Consider the following 19,848-nt stretch of genomic DNA (forward strand, 5'->3'; position numbering starts at 1 on the left):
GTCAACTTCATGGTCCTCCTGCAGCCAGGTGTCTGAGTCCATGACAAAAGGATGACACAGTCCAGTCTGCTCTTCTAAAGTCTGAGAGGTGTGCTATTCTACAAAGACTTCCAGCAACTAGGAGTGGAGCCCACTGCTCCTTTGGGCTTTGGTTTCAGAGCATCTGACTTGGGTTACTGGGAAATGTGCGGCGCCCCGGCCAGCCTGCCCGCCCCCCACCCCTGCCCCGCCAGGGACAGAGGCACCGCTGTAGCTCTATTAGCTGTGACATATTTGGCTCACATGCCCCGCGTGGGCCGCCCCCTCCGACCCGGGAGCTGCTGTCAGAGGGCCTCTTCCTCAGTGCGGGGCAGGGCCTGCCGCCTGCCAGGAGGAGCGGGGCCAGTGGAGGCACAGGCGGCCCACGGATAGCTCCCATCGGGAGGGGGACTCGGGGCCCTCATCAGCCTGCTGGGGCCATCAAGAGACCCAGTCCGGGGTGGGCCTGGCCCATGAGGTGATGGGGGCCGGCTGTCAGCTCCAGCAGCGGACCCCCGACTCTAACCACTTCTGAAAGGTAAATTTCAGCAAACGGCTCCAAACGGTTTCCTTTTCACAACACGTAGCTCTGAAACACAGAGCCTGGTTTCAGGAGAAGAAAATAGCTTTTCTTTGGCAAGAGGGAACCCTTTCTCCAACCTAACAGGTAAATTGTGGTTGAATAGCTTTCTTCCATCTGGTGGGACTGGAGAGGGAAGTTTCCATGGATGGGCACCCTGTTTGGGTTCTCGATGCTTCTCAAGGAAACAGGCCTTGAGTTCCTTGAGAGGCCTAGGTGGGGCACCCTTCTGTCACTCCCAGGGGACTCACCCCACCTGCCCAGGGTTTCTAAATTTCCACTCCTCTGAGAGGGAACAAAGGCAAGCTCTCCCAAGGGGGAACCTGAGGCACATCTAACAAAATCATTATCCTTGGAGCTATAACTCCATCCCAGGTTTTCTCATTTTCCTTCCCCCACATCCATCCCCTCTCCCACACGCCCCCCCCCCGCCCCCCCCAAACCACCCCCTGCCCAAGCACACTGCTCCCAGCAGCCTGAGATTCTTTGGTGCTCCCTGCCATGGCCAGGCCAGCTTCCTCCTGCACAGCCTGGACGCAGAGCCTGTGGCCTCCCCTCCAGCCTGGGGCTGCCGTTCCTGCGGGCCTTGTCCTTGCCAGGCTGCATGCTGCCCCTCAGCGGGCTGTGCCCGGCCCCCCTCCTGCCTTCGTTCTTGCTTTTCTCTCTGCCAGGGGTGGGCACGAGGGGACATTGGCTGAGCTCCAACGGCAGACTCGTGCCCCGGGTCCTGCCAGGAGTCTGGGAAGTAAGCTTTGTTTCTGAAACAAGGAGACCGAGGCCCAGCAAAGTCAGGTAACGTGTCCAAGACCACACAGCGAGTGGGCTGTGAAGTCAAAGCTCACACCCAGGTCTGCCTGACGCTAAAGGTCACATTTGCCCATGGCCATGCAAATGCCCCTCCCGCACTCGCCTGGCAAGCATCTCCTCCATCCACACTGACTGTGTCCCTTCTCTCCTCCCCGACATCCCGCAGCCCCCAAAGGCGCCCCCCGTCTCAGCACAGTCACACGGGCTGCAGTCCCTCACTGGGGTTGAAAGGCCTTGGGGGCCCTGGGCACCAGGTCCAGGTTGGACTTCTCCGGCGGCCAGGGGTCTCATGGGGGGTTTGTGGACCCTCCTCTCGGCCCTCATTCCCTGAGACGGAAACACCGTGGAGGAGGTTTAGAGAAGCAGCAGCCCTTGGCAGGGTGATTTAGGAGGACCCCTGGAAAGGGCCAGGCGTGTGTCCGCAGACGGCTGTGAAGTGGTGGTACAGAACTCTCAGGGAGCCGCCACATCGGAGGGCCAGGAGGGTGGCGGCCGGGCAGGGCGCATTCCCATGCTGGCTGTGTGCGATATGGGGTTCGTGACAATCCTCAGTCTCTCCTTCTGTGCAGGTAGGGCCTTGACCGTCTCCAAAGGTCAGGCCAGTTCTGCTGCTCTCCCCCTCCACAGCTGTGCTATGTGTGCATGCGATGAGGGTAGAGGGTTGGATAAACAAGGGGGCAGAGTGCGGGGCCGTCAAAGCAAACAGTCATGAGGAGGCAGGTGCCGGCAAGACAGCTCCTTCTAAGTGCTGGGCGTGGCTGGAAGCAAGGCACAGGTAGGCCTCAGTGTGGACAGACCCAGAGGGCTTGTGAGTGTACCATACTGGACACACACACACACACACACACACACACACACGTATCATTGTCCTTCTGGGCCTCAGTTTCCCTGAGGTTTGAGCAGGTGCCTAGGGCCCCCTCGAAGGGGAGAAGACACTGTTCCACCTCCTAGGCCCCTGAGAGAGCTATGCCCACCTCCGCCTGACCTGCCCATCCTGCCCCAGGCTCCCCAGCTCCAATTTCTCCCAGAAAGGCCAGACGTTCTCCTGGGACGGTCCTGCATGGTCGACGTCTTTGTGTGAGGCCAGAATGCTGTGAGATCGCAGGTAGAAGATACCCCGTGAGAAACGGGAAACAGGATCTCCATGAACAACAGCACAGACAAATGCGAGCAGAATGGGCTTCAGAGCCCAGCCCTTCCTGGGGCTTGCTTTGAGGGTTAGAAGGCAAACAACAGGATGCTGTGAAGTGGTAAGCTGGCGCCAGGCCACCTGTGATGCTCAGTGACCGTGGTCTCCAGCACTGCCGGTGGGACTCTCGGGCTGGCCTCAGATGCCACTCTCCCCGCCCCGGCAGGAGCTGCTCTGGGGCCCTGAGCTCAGCTTCTGCTACAAGCCTTCAGTGAGCCTCTGGGTGGGTTCTGCTCCTGCCGCTTAGCAGGAGCACACTGGGCACACGCCGGTTACCCAGCCCCACGTTGGTAGGCACAAGAGCAGGAGAAGTCTCAGGTCATGGCCAGCTCCCAAAACGGTGTGGCTGAAGAAGCCCTGGAGCCCCACAGTGCTCCTGTGCCTGCGAAGGAATCAGACAGCCGGGGCCACAGGGAGGATGAGGCCATTCCTTGCAGAGAAGGCCGTGAAGCCAAAGGCATGGAGGTGGGCACAGGCCTTGGACATCAGGGCATCAAGCTGCAGGGATACCTGTTGTCACAGATCTCCACCGGCCTCTGACCTGCTTGGCTCGAAGAGGCAGAGGCCAGACGATACTGACAGCGGGGTCTCCTCCAGCCGGACCACATCAAGGGCTGTACCTGCGGGCAGCAGGACTACCAGTCACCCGGACCCCAAGCCCCCTGGAAGCCTCCGAGAAGGTCGCCCGGGGCATAGCCAGTAGCCCTTTGCATTGGGAGGAAAGTCACCACCTGCGGAGACCCCCAGCACCCAGTCCCAGATGCTCTTGGAGACCCTCTAGGTGCAGGGGTCCAGGAAGCCCCCTGGAGGGGCCTCCGCGGGCAGACAGCTGACACTGTCTCGAGCAGCAGCCCTCCTCTGTGCTTTACACCTCGAGCTTCTGCCTAAGCTCTCCCTTCTGGCTTCTACTACTAGAAAACATTTTTAAAATGCATGGGTCTGTTCCTGCTCCTTCATTGCACACATAGGGGAACAGACCTAGATGACAGGACTTGCCCCAAGTCACACAGCAGACGGGGACATATGGCATTCTTGAACAGGGCTTCAGCATTCCATCCAAGCAGTGGGGCCCTTCCCCATGCGAGGGGCCCAGTCGCCTCGGAGCAGACTCAGCTCGTTGGTGCCAGCCGTCTGCGGAGCCTGGGAGCCCTCAGTGTTTGGTTTGGCTTCGAGGCCCCTTTGCCATGAGACAGTTTTCCCCTGCATGGGCCTGGGAGCTTGGAGTGGGGGGGAGGGGGGGTCTGAACTAGGAGACTGAGCTTTGTGAGCAGAGTGGGCTGGGGAGGTGGGGGTATTTGGAGGGGCTTTCCGCCCCCCACCCCATTTCCCTGGGACTCCTTCCAAGCAATAAAACCCCCTGCTCAGGCTCCAAGGGGGAGTGTGCATCTTTGCTTTTCAAAGTGTGAAAGCAAATGCCTTTGGGCGCCTTGCAAGACATAATTTTCCTAACTCCTACTTATCTTCCTTCTGATGGCGGGGCTGGCTGCAGCCCGCCGCCTGGGCCCCCGCTCCGGGCACTGCAGGTGGCACAAAGCCTCTCTTCTTGAGGCCGGGCCTCCTAGCCTCCTGGCTGCTCAGGCTGAAAGCACAGGGCAGCCCCTGGGAAGGGACCGTCGTGGACCCTTTGTGTAGCCTGTGGAGCTTTTCTCATTAGAAGAGAAAGGGAGAGAAGGGCCTCAGGTAGTGGCATGGGCTCAGGCATGACCTTCCCGGGGCCAGCCCTCCCTCCACACACGGGTTTTCCAGGTCTCAGCAGGAAGCAGCACGCCGACCTATGTGCCCTCCACTGGGTGCTCCTCCATATCCCGATCCCCTGCAGGCTGTCCCGTCAACCTGGAAATGGGGATAATGAGGTGACAAGGGTACAGCATCGCAGTGTCTATGGGCTCCTAGGAAGCGCTTGGTAAACGGAGAAAGCTGCTCATGGGGACTGACACACATGAACATACGATGCTAAAGAGCCGAGCCGTGTCATGTGTCCAGCATGCCGGGCACTGCTCGGGGCCCTTCCCAAGCGGGAGCCCATCCAAGCACCTTTGTAAACCTAGGTACCTGTGTGCGACATGGTAGCAACAGTGAGATCCATGCGAGGTATTGTGGGGACGTTGAACCAGGCCTTCATAGGTGGGTGGGACAAGGCAGCAGGACAGTCAGGGTGACTGGACACGGTGGCACGTGCTGGCGGAGGCAGGATAGGTGAGGTCGGCTGGTCCCCAACTGTGTGAGAGGTCTTGGTGTCCTGCCGGCGGATACAGGGTGAGCCATCCTCTGCCAAGCACTATGGGTCATCGCGGGCAGTCAGAGCCACCTGGTCTGCCTGCTTCTGTTCCACAGGCACACTCCCTCCTCTCCTCCTAGCTATTCTTGAAGTTTCTAAAGACAGCGCAGCACAGTTCATGACCACTGTAGATACCAGGTGGAGAAGAACTTCATGTGAGGGTGCGGCAGGTTCTCATGGCTGGAGCACGACCAGGAGTAGAGAATGAGGGACAGGCCAGGAGCGAAGACCTTCTTGACTGAGGGCATCTGGACACCTTCTTCCTGAGCAGAGGCCCCAGCCTGCTTGGAGGCAGGGGCATGCATGGTGACCCCAGGCTGAGCCAGGCTGTGTGAGAGGCAACTGGCCCGGGTGGCTGTGGGGCCGGAGCTTGGTGATGATGATGACGGAGTTCAGAGTGGTTATGGCCGATCACTGGGACCTTGTGTCTGGCACATGGAAGTGCAGGCCAAGGTAGAGCAGGGGACGATCTGAGGGCCCAGTGAGTGAACAGCCTCCTGGGGAGGGGCAGTAAGCCCTGGAAAACGGTCTCGTCCCACACGGAGGAGGCTACCCACACCACAGACACCCAGGGAGGGGCAAGTTTCCTGCCCGTGCCTCAGCTGCTAGCAAGCACCTTCTGTGTGCCTGGTTCAGATCCCAGCCTCCTTGTGAGTCCTGCAAATTTACTTAACCTGTTGGTACCTCAGTTTCTTCCTAAGTAAAATGGGGATAAGAGTCAGATCTGCCTTATAGCGTGGCCATAAAGATTAGGGGTTGATGTGTACTAGGTGCTGGCTCAGAGCTGCCACAGGCTGAGTTAAGTACTTCTCTGGCCACTAGGGACACCCTCAGTCACATGCAAGGTAAACTGTCTTCAGGCTGACTGCTGTGTCACCTCTTCAGGAGGCCTTCCTGGCCCTGCCCTGGACAGGGGCCCATCTGTGTGCCCCCTACCCAGTTTCCCCTCCCTCCTTTGCACGTCTGCTGTGATGGGACTTGTCAGATCCTCTATCGCATCTCCATCTGCCTCCCCTACCCAGGGCTCCACGAGAGCAGGTGGGGTCCAGCGCCCCTGAACTCCAACTCTCTTTTCATCCTGAAGCCTTCTACCCCTGTGGCCTCTCTGGGTTATACCTCTGACCTTGTCTACGCTTGTCCTCTCTCTTCCTCTGTCCCTGGCCCTCTCTTTGTTGATGAGGTGCTATCTTTCTCTTTCCAGAGCTTGAGCCATTTACCCACCCCACCTGGCCCCTGTCCTACCCTGCACTTCCCCATGTCACGGGGCGCTGTCCTCAGCCAGCAGGCTCGTTCTGCACTCAATCTCCTTATTTCTCTATCTCTCCCTCTTTCATGCTCCCTTTCATAGGTTTTCTTGAGCCAACAATCTCACCCATTCCCTCCAAAACTGGATTCTATTTTTATGAGTTCATGAAGGATCACAGCTTTCCCTCACCCTCCCTGGGCTTATGTAGAGGGCGCAGCCGCTGACCCAGGCTCCTGCCCAGGCAGTGCTTTCTCCTGGGACCCAGTGCCATTTAGCCTCTCTGATCCCTGGCCCTCTCGTTAGGGAAGGGGGGTGAAGAGACCCACTGTGAAGGTTGGTTTTGAGGCCGGAGAGACCTTCAGTAACTGGTAGATGTTATCAGAAGGGCAGGAGATGGTGGGGTTGTCTGTGTGGTTGATTTCCTGTCTATTTCGGGCTGGGCAGGGACAGTGGCAGGAGAGCGCCTGTGCACACAGGCCTGGAGGCTGATTCCCCTCTGCATGACCCCAGACCCAGCCCCTCTGTGGCACTTCAGTTCTTTCTTCCCTGGGATCTGTATCGAGTGGTCATGCTTGGGGCCTTCAGCTTCAGGAGCTCACTTTCCCTGTCCAGCCCCATCTCCTCCATTTTATAAGAAAGTAGATTCCCTAAAGTCGCCTCTGAACCCCAGGCCAGAGCCCAGGACGAGGCTACTGAGTGGTCGTTCCGGGGTTCTCCTGCTTTCTCTCTCCCTCCAGCACGGCCGCCTCACCGCCCCCGCCACCCCTGCAGCCCACACACAGCCCTGGGACCGCGGGGCCAGCCTTGCAGCTCTCAGAGCGGCTTCAGCAGCGGGAAGAGCCGGGTCCCACCAGCAGCTCAGCGCCCTGCCGTCCCCAGCCCACCCTGGGCCTCCTCCCCGCCATTGTGGCCGGCGTTGCAGCCCCCCTCCTGCGGCACCGCCTTGGGCCCTCCTGACCTTGGGCACCAGTACAGAGAAGCCAGAGAAACCACAGGAGGGTGTGTGGCCACCCCCCCCAACTGCCCCTGCCACCACCTCGGGGGTGCCTGACACCTCACGGGCAGTCCAGACGGGATCCGTTAGAACACTAGAGCTTTATTATACCCGAGTTACATCTTCTTTTTTGTAGAAGGATCTTAATTTCCCATAGTGCTATGGGGCTCTTTTGTAAAATATGTGTCCATATTAAAAAAGAAAAATGTATTTATTCTTACCGATAAAACTATTTTTATGTGGCCTATGTTAACCCTTTAAGTAGCCCCAGCACCAACCCAGGAGGTGAACCCAGGCTGCCAGGAGTTCTGCAATCTCAGGCAGACCACGGCCTTGAACTGGCTTGCTCCTAGGCCCGCAGAAGCTTCCGCTGTCTGGGTTTGGCTTCTCCCACCATGGGGACCTCAGAGAGAGGGGCAGGCAGACAGGCTTATTAGCTTTTGAAGCTGGATCTGGGAGCCAGAGATGTGAACGCTGACGACTTCCCTTCCGTGGCTGCATCCTAGGGTGGGAAGGTACTTTAGGAAAGAATGCTGCTATTTTGAAAACCCTGAGTGTCTGTGAAATGGCCTTCCAGAGCTCTCGGTAAGTGTTTGGACCAAAGCACGGGGGTGAGGGAGGGATGGTGGTGCCAAGGGGGGCCATCCCCCAGCCCTCTGTGACAAATGGTTAAGTTGAGATCCAAAGAGAGGAAGGTGGTTGCCCAAGGTCATGCAGCAAGTGAGAGAGCCCAGGTGTGAGTCCAGACTCCTCTGTTCTGGTTTCATTAGTCTTCTTTGAGCCTGGCTTGTAGAAGAGCCTGTTGAAGTCACGCCAAACTGAGTGAGCTGGGTCCAAGGCAGGTGTGGGCACAGAAGGGCCATTTTAGGGACAGAGGCTCTAGGAGTCACACAGTAATAATAATCCTAATGTAAGCTACCCTTTGTCCTGAGCCTGCAGCACGGCAGGCATTTTGCACACTCACTTTGTCACTGATTCTCATGCCAGTTCTATGAGATGTGATTGTCCCCATTTCACAGATGAGGAAACTGAGCCCCCCCAAATGGATAAACTGACTTGCCCAAGGTCACCTGGCTGGGACATGACCCCAGATCAGTATGATTCCAAAGCAATGCTCGTCCCCTGGACCGTATTTTGCCATGTTCTTTCTGCACAGGGAAGCCCCAAGGAAAGGAGATCGCCCCCAGATGGGCCAGCACAAGCCCCTCGTCCCAGCCCAAGAGACCCCTTGGCCACAGTCACTCATGTTAGCCCCTCTGAACGAGGGGCTCTGGCAACAGCCTGTGCACAAGCTTGTGTCCCATGCCCCAACTTGTCTTATCTTGGAGCTAGTGAGAGGCTTTCCTACCAAATCAGAGGCTGGCAGGTGGGAGAATCTGGGCGGGCAGGCAGGCAGTTGAGACTTAGGGAGACTGACCTCATTCCTCTGCCTCCAGCTTGCTGGCTGAGAAAGCAAAGGACCCAGGTTGCCTTCCTCCTTGCCCTAAATCCTCATTGGACTGGAGGCTCACCAGTTACAGAGTTCTGGAACCCAAGAGCAGAAAGGGCCCCTCGTTTGACAGATAAGAACATTAAGAGTAATCATGAGGCCCAGAGAGGGGAGACACTTCCCCAAGACTGCACAGCTGGGTGGGTCTGCTGACTCCCAGCCCAGTGCTCCACAGCATCACCACATCATGGACTTCCCTGGAAGACCTGACATTGGCTGATTAGACCCAATGCCGTTGTACCCCTCCCAGCAGCTGTCTTCCTTTTGAGACAAAATTCGGGGCAGCTCTGGATGACTAGAGGTCCCATGAGCATCTTGGCCAGCAGTGAGCTTCTTTTCATCTTGGCCCCGGATGGGCATGTTTGAGCTTGAGACCTGGAAGGAGCCCTGAGATCTGCTTCAGAGGGTCCAGCCAGCCCCATGGGCATCACATTATAAACTGAACTTGACCCCATGCCCTCAACTGGCTGGAGTCCATTTATCTTTGGCCTCGAACTGGCTGGAGTCCATTTATCTTTGGCAGAGCTGTGATTTCCTATTTCTGAGCGGGAAGGGGCTTCGCTGACTTCCAGTGCAGGCTCAGAAGGCCTGTCAGACATCAAACAGACGGTGCGGAGCACTTGGCCAATGAAATAAGTGTCAAGGAATTGGAAGCACGCAGGCCAGATCTCCCTCAGTTCAGGGCAGAGTGTGGCATGAGATGCACTCAGACGAAGCTTGAGGTGAATTAAAGAGGAAGGCTTTGGGTGAACAGTCCACGTACCCGACTGCGTGCCCAGATCTGTGCCGGGCACGAGGCCAAAGAGGTAAACCAACGAGCCGTGGGCTGCCGAGCATGTGCGGTGCCAGGCCTCATATGTGCACCTTTCCTGGCCCGGAGGAACCCCTTGTCATCGACATGAAATAAGCAACCCAGTCGTAGGTTCCTAGAAGGAACTTTAGAGGTTGTCCTACCCAGGCCCCTGACCACAGACAGATTCAGCCCTCGTCTTCCCCAGATCTGTCCTCTGGAGAGCTTGGGAAATTCCAGACGTTCCCTCCAGCAAGCGCTCAAGTGTTTAAAGAAAGATGGATGGTGGCAGATGGGTGGGCTGGCTGGTTAGGTAGGCCTGCGCCGACGGGACAGCCAGAGCCAATGTTGATCAGACGTCTGCAGCCTGAGCTCATGGATCCCAGCAGCCCACCCACTGGCCAGGCTGGGAAACGAACCGAGCTTATGTCCCAGAAGACCTGAGGCACGTCTGGGGAAATCTGTGCGGCTGGGTCACTGAATTCTCTCATCCCAAGCCAGGGAACCACCATACCGTCCGTAGCTACTTAAACATTTTGGATGATGTATCCACCACGGCTGACATTTTCCCCAGCATATTCTATGTGCCTGACCTCATAAAAGGTCCCTGTTGCTCCGAGAGTCCCATGTCCTTTTCTTATGGCTTTCATGGTTGACCTTCATGTGGTGGAGAAGATGGAAGGACTAAGAGCCAGCAGGCTAAGTGACCTGCCCGAGGTCAGAGGTGGCCCTTGGTCCCCCATCTCAGGAAAACTGACCGAATGGCCCAGGGGCATTCTGGAAGCTGCCAGCATGACCACATCTTCCTAGTCTGTTCTGACACACCAGTAGCAGAGTGAAGGCAGGGAGAATGGAGAAGTTAGGTTGCAGGGAGCTGCAAAGGGCCACCACGGGCCCCTCCAGCTGAGATGCAAAGACCCAGAGTGGATGAAGCACGGGAACTTGCACCAGCTGGCAAATTTGCCTTTGTGCCAAATCACCACGAGCTGATTTTTCTCATACGAAATACTCCGCCATCTGTTGCAATGCCCTAGCTATGTCGGGGCAAGCCTTGGGGCTCAGGATCCCTAGTTCCACCTTCCCAGTCTCTAGCCTGGTGCCCTCGTCACAATGGATCCCAAAGAACGGTCCTCCACCAAAAGGAACATTTATGCAAACCACATGAAGGACACGAAAGGCTCCACTGGGAACTGCAGCTCTGATGGTGTCCCGAGTGGCAAGAACGAACCAGGGCTGGGGATGTTCCAGTGACTGTGGAGTAAGAGCAGGAGTCCTCGGCCTGGCCTTCCACACCCTCCATGATCAGGCCCTGCTGACTTTGCCAGCCACATCACCCATCTCTCCTACTCTGTGCCCAGCCAGACTAAATCCTATTTGTCATTTCTCGAATAGATAGCATGTGTCACACGTGCCCCTCCCTGGGCCTGGAAACTCCCTTCTCTTTCCACAAGTCCTCATTTTTGAGGATTGACTCAGATAACACTTCCTCCAGGAAGCCCCTGTGATTCTTTTTTGCTTTTTTAGCATCTATCCTAACACTCACTGATAAGTGTGGAGACTGTAATTGCGTATCTGCTCTCCTAAGGGACCACGAGCTCCTTAATGGCAGGGGTCACATAAATTCATCTTTGGATCCTCATCTGACACAAAGATGGCCCTCACAGATGTGTAGCGAGGGAAGGAGGAAGGAAGGAATGCAGAGAGGAAAGGAGAGACAAAGACCTCAGCTCTGGCAATGGAATTATGTCTACAAAGCCAAAGCTGTCCCCTGCAGGTGGTGAGTTTGCTATCAGCAGAGGTGTGAGCAGAGCAGTAGGCCCGCCAGCTGGAGATGTGGTATGAGAGCTAAAGTCTTGGCAAGGGACTGGTGTGGATGACATCGAGGGTCCCTTTTGGCTCTGTAATACTCAGGTTCTTTGAACATTGTTATTTTTCCAAAAATTCATCTAAGCAGCCAAAAACATCACCCGGGCTGGCCATCTAAACCAGTAGGGTTCAGGAATCCATCCAGCCTCACACCCCCGTTCTTCAAGAGCCCAGCCAGGCCTGATGTAAATTGGCAGGTTTACCTACTACCCTGAGGCAGGGGGACTTCTAGGTGGTGGGTGGAGGGCTGGACTGGAACCCAAGGCCCCTGACCCCCAGCCTGGAGCTCCTTCCCTCCCTGCCCCCGCCTATGGGGTACCGAAGAGAGGGGTCATGAGGACTGACCCACCCCGTACCTGGTCCTTTCCTGGGAGTGTGGGCACAGCCTCAGATCTCCCCATCCTTTCTCCAAATATTGGCTCTTCCTCTCCAGAGGTACTCTGGACACTCTTTCACCTTGCTGGGTGACCTTGGGCAAGCCCCTGCTCCGTTCTGAGCCTCCATTTCCTCATCTGTTAAATGGAGACCTTGTTTCCCACCCAGGCCATTCTGGGGGCTGGAGGAATGCTGTGTGCCATCTCAGGGCTCCATGACGGTGAGGCAGCACCCCTCCTCGGACTCCGTGCTCGGCTTTCCTCCCTGGCCCTGCAGACTGCCCTGGGGTCAGGAGCACGTGGCAGGCAGGGCACTGTGATGGAGTGGCATGCCTTCAGGTTTGCTCCCTCCCAGACCTGCTGCAGGGAGAGTGGGCTTTGCACGGGAACTGAGTCTAAGACAGTTCCAGGGAGGCTCTGAGACATCTTGGGCCCCGTGGGCTGGGGCAGCAGAGGCAGCTGGAACTCCTGCCCCACTCCTGGGCTTCAGAGAGATTCCAGAATGTCCCCCAGCTGACTCTCATTATGTGACACAGCTTCAGATCATAATGTATTTGAAAGATATTGGTGATATTGTCCTTCTAACCACCTCTTCCCGTCACCTCTGTGAATTATCATGAAGAGTCCTTTAAGAATATAGAAGACAAAGAAAGATGCTATTAATGTTATTTTGCCAAAAATATTTTTGTAGCATAATATATTAATAAAAGACATTATGAATTCAGTGGGACAGCGTCTTCGTGTGCTGATGGCTCCCTCTCCCTTCTCCAGGGAACACTGGGGGAAATCACTTTGCTGGGAGGTCCAAGGCTGGATGCAGTGGTATGGAGGAACTGGAACGGGCCCATTTTCCATGTAAAAGTTTGGGCAGATTTGGGAGGCAGAGGCTTAGGCAGGAGTCCAGTGACTGGAGAAGCCTCACATCAAGTGGGATCCAGACATCCCTGGCCAGCCAGAATGAGCATAGAATCTGGGGTTCACCCTCACGGCTTCCTTTCTCTCCCTCACTCACCAAGACCAGCCAATTCCTCCACTCCTCCCCCAACAATTGCTGCACCCCAAGCCAGCCCTCCTCACCCTCCTCTGAACCATGGCCACCTGCAGCTGTGCCCCTCAGTCCTCACCCCTTCCCATCCCCACGGCCAAAGCAAGGTCCATAAACCACCAAAATGACCACGTATCACTTCCGCGTTTAAATGTCACCAATACATCCCCACTAATCCCAGCACAAAGGTCAAGGTCACGCAAAACTCTCCGCAATCTGGCCCCTTCCAACCAAGAAATATCTCCAGTATGAAGTTCACAATTTTCCAGTTCCTCTCCTCCTGTTCAGCACTCCCATTACTGCCTGCCTCAGCACTTCCTGAGCACACCCTACCCTTCAGCAAGTCTCTGCACTTGCTGCCCCCAACCCCAGCACTGACCATCGGTCTGCCCCTCCATCCCTTGCTGGCACCTGGCTCTGCGGACCTCCTACATGGACTGCATGACACAGCCCCGGTGGCAGCCGCTCCACCAAACCTGAGCTCCTAAGCTGAGCTCACCCCTTGTCCGCTCCGGTCCCACAGAAACCCGTTCCTTGCACACCTAGGTTGTGCTGAAATGCTCTGCACATGCCTGCCCTTCCCCTCACGTTCCTGGGCCAGGACCATAGCTGGTCCGCTCTCATTTGTCAGCCCCAAGCATGGGATTTGACATCTTGCGGGGCACTGGTGGAGTCAAGGAGGAAGACGAGCAAGAAAAGCAGGAAGGGAAGACTAAAGATAAAAAGTCTGTCTCTCTCATAACCTTTGCCATCCTTCAAGAGCCCATGGGCTGAGGTCTCCACCCGCCGCTCCAGCTTCAAGCTCCCCAGAGGAAGACAGGCCCACGGGGACCTGGGGGAGGAGGCGGGTCGCTGAGGGGTGGGGAGGGGGAAAGGCCTCCCTGGGTTCTGAAACTACGGAGACTTCGGCACCAGCGACGTGTTGGCCATGGTCCACAAGTTCTTGCCGCCTCCTACCGAGACTGATGCGGGCCGTCCATGGTGGGCCCGCCCCAGGATACCGGTGAGAACGCAGCAGGGCCCGCATGGAGTGAGCACTTATGATGCGTTAGCAATGTTCTGAGCCTTTACAAGCCGGAACCACCTCATCCTCACGGCTCCTCTTCCCTCTCTCCACTTTCAAAGTAACTGACACGCACACAGGTTAACTTGACCACAATCATGAGTGGTAAATGCTAGAGCCAGGACGGAAAAGCCAAGTAGCCAAGCTCCAAGATTACCCTCTTGACTTTCACTTGGGTGTGCGAGCACATGTGGGCTGCAGCCACATGTGAGGAGGGCAAGGAGGGGTCTGCATGCCCGTGCCACAGGCCAGGGAGTCTCCGTCAGGACCCATCCGAGGCCCAGAGCGATCAGCCTCTTTCACGTCATGGAGCCTGCCCAGACCTCTGTCCCACCCACCGGACTCCAAATGGGGGTGCAGGAAGAGGTCTGGCCTGCCCCCTACCCCGCACCACCACAATGGTCTGTGGGGCGGACATCCGTGGTCTGAGACCTCCTACTGGCGCCTGTGAGCCCTGTGTTCTCTGTCCCTCACACACCCGCTGTTTTCAAGCAAAGAAGCTCCTGTCATCAACCTTTCCAGAAGCTCAGTGAGAGAGTGAGCCCTTGTCCTTCCTTGGGAGACACAGTCTTCAGTTGAAGTGCTCCCTGGAGAAGAAGCTGTGGCCGGGAACAGCAGCTCTGACACAATGGATTGGGTGACTGAGGGGACAACCGGGAGGTAGGTGTTTGTACCTAGGACACTCAAGTGTCTGCAGTTCCTAACCTGGGAGCCCCGGCCCTCTCTCCTTTCCAGACACACCCAGTCCCTGGCTCTGAGCTAGCTCCCCAACAGTGCTTTACTGGAGAGAAACCGGAGGCCCTGTCTGATACATGATCATGAGGTTCCACTCTCTGTAGGGCTGCCCTGGACAGGAGGCTTCTCTGTGCAGATACAAAGCTCAGAGCTGAGCCCACAGGGAAAGAGTTTCCAGCTCCCAGGAGCTGCCCCTAGAGGCCCATACAGCCCATCCCCGGACCCCACCCAGAACCAGGTGACACTGCTGGGGAGGTAGTAAGTTTTCCGACATGGGAGGTGTGCGATGACGTAACTCAGTTAGCGGAGACCCCCACCACAGGTTAGAGGCTGGCCAACAGGCCACCTCGAGCCTCCCTCTGCCTCTGTCTTTGTTGCTCTCTCATACCTCTGTGCCTGTACTCCTCTGTCTTTCTGTTCTTGGATGCCCCACTTCCCACCCCTGAACATTCGCAGCGCCGAACATCCCACCACCCAACCTTACAGAAACACCCTCTGCCAGTGTGCCCCTCCCCCTCTCTGGACCTCAGGGTCCTTATTTGCATGACAGGAGAAGCGGCTTGTGTTCCCTAATTCCCTCTGAAGAGGAGCAACATCTTTGGAAGGCTGCCTCCATGGGAGCCTGAGGTAAGGAGAGCCACCTGCTCCCTCCTCACAGGAGGTGGGAGAAGATAGTCCTTATGATCAGGGGAGGAGTTTTGTCATTTTGTTCTGAAAGCCCGGGCCAAGAAAGAAGGAATCAAGAGAAGGAAGGAAGAGAGGTGAGGAGCTAGAGAGGTGGCAGGGCACTGAGGGAGGTGGGAACAAGTCCTCCTCTGTGGAGAGAAAACCTGCGGATGATGGTCATTTTCCTGGCTGTTGTGCGGACCCAACTCCACCCGCTTTGCCCATCTCCAGTAACTTCCCCACTGCTGGTGAAGATCCGGGACAGGGAGAAGCCCAGCTAGGGCTGATTCTCATGGCCAAGTTGACCCGATATGAAGCAGATGAGGCAAGGTCAACAACAGGGAGCTGGAAGCCAAGAAGAGAGAGAGCACACACGCACACGCACACACACCACACACGCACACACACGCACACAGAGCAGGGGGACCCTCCCCCCAGGGAATCCACGAACCCCTCCCCCCCCAGGAAGCCTTGAACTTCAGTCCCACAGCTGAAGGCTGGGACCATCCTAATCAGGCATGCTGGCCCAGGAGTGCTTGGGCAGCATCTGGGTCCCAGGCAGGCCTGCCAGGCTGAAGCAGCCATGGGCCGTGGGGTACAGGGGCTCTGGGGCTCCCTGAGCCTGCCGGAAGAGGCTGACCCCCACACCACTAGCTTCCAGAGCTGCCGCCGCTGGGAGAAGACCCTGACCGGCTGCCCGGGGCCTGACCCGGCACTGTGACAGCACCGGAAAAAGAGATTCGTTTCAGAAAAATAGTCCTAAAACCCTACAACATGTCAGTTCCGGACTGACAAAACAGTTCTTGTGTTTTCTTTTTTCATATTTTCCATTTCTTCCTCCCCAACCAGTCACAAGAAAAGAATGATAATATTTCTGACCTGGAGACACAAGCCACCAGGCCAGCACTGGAAGGACAGTTCTTAGCTCTCCCCCACCCCTGTCTCCCCAAGACTCTGGAAGGGTGGAAGGGGCCGAGCGTGGTGGTGACAAAAAGTAGGGGAAGGGGTGCAGGAGAAGCCAGGGAAAGAACAACACACAGAATGATGGAGTGGGGATCCAGAGAAGGGGCCGGGGTTGGGGGTGCATGGAGCGAGAGCCAGACAGATGGTGCTGGAGAGAGATAACGGGGGGAAGGAAGGAGCATTCGGAGAGAAGGCCAAGGCAGAGGGTCAAGCCCAGTTCCCCCGGAAAGAGAACACAGCAGGGTCTCCAAAGAACGTGGGGCCTGGGATGGAGGCTGGGTGGTGGGGAGGCCAGATGGATGGGTCTCTAGGGCAGCCCCTGGGAGCAAGCAGTCTACTCCCTCCCAGGGAAACCTGAAAACACGAATGGCTTCCAGGGCCTGCCTGGCTCCCCAGACTCAGGAGAATAGCCTCTCGCTCTTCATTCCTGGTCCCTCTCTGCACAAAGGTGGTGCAGGCTTGGCCAGGGCCGTGGGCTGGTCATCAGGGGTCTGGGGCCTGGCCCCAGGCATTGCCCTCCCTTCCCTCAGAGTCTTTCCCCTCATCTCTTTAGTGGGGCTAATAAAAATATTTCTGGCACAGCTTGCAATAGGGTTTCAGTGAGATAGTGCAGGCAAAAATGCTTTGCAAAACAAGGCCCCACACTGAGGTTGGCTGTTACTGCCACCCCTGCAGGCAGCGGGGACCAAGACTCAAAAAGTTGGGGGCCTGCAAACCCTTCGCCATGGAGGGGAGCAGGGTTCCAGGTGGCCAATGGGGACTATATGGCCAGAGCAGTGAGCAAGGGCAGGGCTGGACCACCGCTGTGCTCCTCTAGAAATTGGTACAGTACCCAGGAGACAACGGGAGCCACCAAGTCATCTGTGTGATGCTGAGCAGGTGACCGGAGTTCTCCGTCATGCATTCACCTTAGGATTAAACGAGCTAACTCAGGCAGGGCCCTGAGGGGCACGTCTGCAACACGGAAGTCAGAGCAGCCCAGCATCATAATACTCGGTAGGTCGGTGGTGTGGCAAATGAGCCCGGCTCCTCTGTGAAGTGTCAGGGGTCGGTGGGTCCTGGACAAGGGCAAGATAGGAAGAGCAGGAGGGAGGCTGACTCTCGGGAGCTGATTTTCACGTTGCAGTCTGTGCCCAAGACAAGTCCTGGGTCTGAGTTCTTGCGGGGGGGCGGGGGTGCTGCGGGAGGGGTGAGTGGAGGAGACATACCTGCTGTCACAGGGATCTAAACAGTGCATCCTTGGGGGCCCAGCTGATTTTGGACCTAGAGGATGCAGGGAAGTTTGCAGCAGGAGGCTGGGCTCAGGTGTGGGGGACTGTCACACGCTGACTGAGGCACCGGACTTTGCCCTTTCAAAGTCCCTTTGGCAGCAGGGAGCCCTGGCAGCTTTAGAACAAAGTGGCATGAAGTACTGTAAAAGCCAGGTACACTGGACCCAATCTCTTCGCCCCACTGAGTCTCAGTTTTCCCATCAGCGAAATGGGAGAGACAACCCTGATCCCACAGAGTTACCGTGAGGAGCTAGTATATATCAGTACAAGAAGGGATGTTATAAAATATTTGTAATAACATGGGACATTGGACCCGAAAGTGTTAAGAGAAAAGTGGAAAGTCCTGAGACACTGTCCTGGGTCCTGGTACCAGTATTAGCTCCTCTGCACCTGACGTCCTTTTACCTTATTTTCTACTCTGGCCATTTTCTGCATGATTTTCAAAAAAAAAAAAAAATAGCCCCTTTTGAGGATCAGGGATGGTGAGTGATGCATCTCAAAGAGCAACAGGCCTGGTCCCAAGACTCTCTGGCTACTTACTGGTCGCCTGTGGTTGGGCATGTCACCTAACCCTCATTCTCACTTGTCTCCTCTGGGAAATGGGAATGGAAGCAACTTACTTGGTAGCTTGTCATGGTGACTGAGACCACGGGCCAGAAGAGCTTCGTCTCTGCAAAGCCAACATCAGTGCACATTTTTACAGTTGTTGAAGGAGGAAAGGAGTCTGTGCCCAGAATGTCCACACAATCTTCACTCGGGGCTCCCAAGTGGTGGAAGCGGAAGATTCTGGCTAATTTAAGGCCCAAAGTGGGTTCCTGTTCCGCTCTGCCATAGACTCCATCGTCACACGAGGCCAATGACACCCCCTTTCCAAAGTCCAATTTTCCCACTTGAAAAAAGCAGAACTTGGAGCAGACGATCTTTAAAGAATCTTCTGTCTCTCACAGGCTGGAACGTCGAAAACTGCCTCCAACCACCAACCTCTTAACTCCGTTCCCAGGCTTTGAAACACCCGCTCAGAAATGCTGGTTTGAGCCACATGCTAAGGCTCAGAGCCTTGTGGCTGCTGTTCACAGCTTGTAGCCCAGCGGCCTGACTTGTAAGAGGTCCCTGACTTCTCCAGGGTGGCAGGAGCTCCAGCTCCATGGTGATCAAATCCAAAATGCACGGTAAGGGCTTCCAAGTCCAAGTTTTGCTACAGACTCCTGGCCTCCCTCAGCCCCACATCCTTAAGACCACCTCCCTGTGGCGCCTGGTGGCTCAGCCGGTTAAGCAGCTAGCTGCCTTTGGCTCAGGTCATGACCCCAGGGTCCTAGGATGGAGTCCCCTGTTGGGCTCCCTGCTCACGGTGGGGGTCTGCTTCTTCCTCTCCCTTCCCCTCACCCATCCTCACTTTCTCTCTCCCAAATAAATAGATAAAATCTTTTTAAAAAACAAAACACACCTTCTAGCTAATAGTCTCCGTCCTGCCCCAGAAGCCTCATCTGCCTCTCGAAACACATTCAAGCAGAGCAGCCATGGCAGTGTGAGATGTAGGCAGGGTGTGTGAGAAGGAGTCCCCAGGGAGGATTTTCCCAGAGAGAAGACTACAGACCACCGAGGCCATGTACATGTCAGGGAAGGAGGGCGTGGGAATGTGCTGGAGGGCGCGTCTGGGCCAGGTGAAGGCCATCAGCTAGGAGGTAGTCTTAGGGGACCTGGGACTGAGGAAAGTCAGGGGCCTGGAGCACTATTTGGAAGTCCCTACTGTGAATTTTGGATTTGATCAACAACTGTCAGTAAAAGTCTTTTCTTCCAGAAGATGGAAAAAATTTTGTCTCTCTGGGATACTGAGGCTCGCGAGGAATGCAGGGCGTGTAGCTGGGCCAGAGAATTCAGGAGGCATAGAGGGCTGAGCCAACTCTCACAGCGGGCTTGGGCCCAGCAGCCAGGGCAGGAAAGAGAAACAAACACAGGCCGCTGGACCCAGAGCAGGCACGAAGCCCCCGCAGAAGGCGCTCTGCACATCCACGTGTAGCCTCCCCCTTTAGGGGCTGTCTGCAGGACACACAGGTAGCCAGCTCAGACCCATGTTGGAAGTCCTCCAGGGAACTCCTCATCCACCACCTCTTCAAGCACTCCCAGTCCCAAGCTTCCCAGGGATGCCGGCCAACCCGAAGAGGTGCTTTCCCTGCCATGCTTTATGCCTTGCTTTATGCTCCTTGAAGCCGCTCCCTCCTTCTCAGAGACAGCTGCCCAGCCCGCTGCTCTGGCTCCCAAAGAGCACTTCCCTTTCAGCTTTTGAATTTCAAAGCAGACCTGACTGCAAACAGATGGATGGGGTCATAAAAATCCCCCAAGCCAAGAGGTTCATGGTCGTAAAAGAGAGGCTCCTTTGGAAGAATGAGTCCCAGCACCCATGCTGGTTCTCACTGCTCTCGGCACCTCATCCTCACTGCCGCTAACACACCAAACATGCTGTCTTCACCTTCACC

At 56.3% G+C, this 19,848-nt stretch overlaps 1 protein-coding gene across 1 annotated transcript in view; it reads left to right on the top strand.

Annotated features, from left to right (window-relative positions):
• Positions 1-8,846, top strand: part of TRABD2B (TraB domain containing 2B) — a 199,759-nt gene extending 190,913 nt beyond the window's left edge. The window contains exon 7 of the mRNA XM_032361501.1: positions 6,856-8,846. Within this exon, the coding sequence (XP_032217392.1) occupies positions 6,856-7,075 (220 nt within the window). The 3' untranslated portion in view covers positions 7,076-8,846. The remainder of the gene's footprint in view (positions 1-6,855) is intronic.
• Positions 8,847-19,848: the final 11,002 nt, after the last annotated feature.

Source organism: Mustela erminea, chromosome 10, assembly GCF_009829155.1.
Source record: "Mustela erminea isolate mMusErm1 chromosome 10, mMusErm1.Pri, whole genome shotgun sequence".
NCBI lineage: Eukaryota > Metazoa > Chordata > Mammalia > Carnivora > Mustelidae > Mustela > Mustela erminea.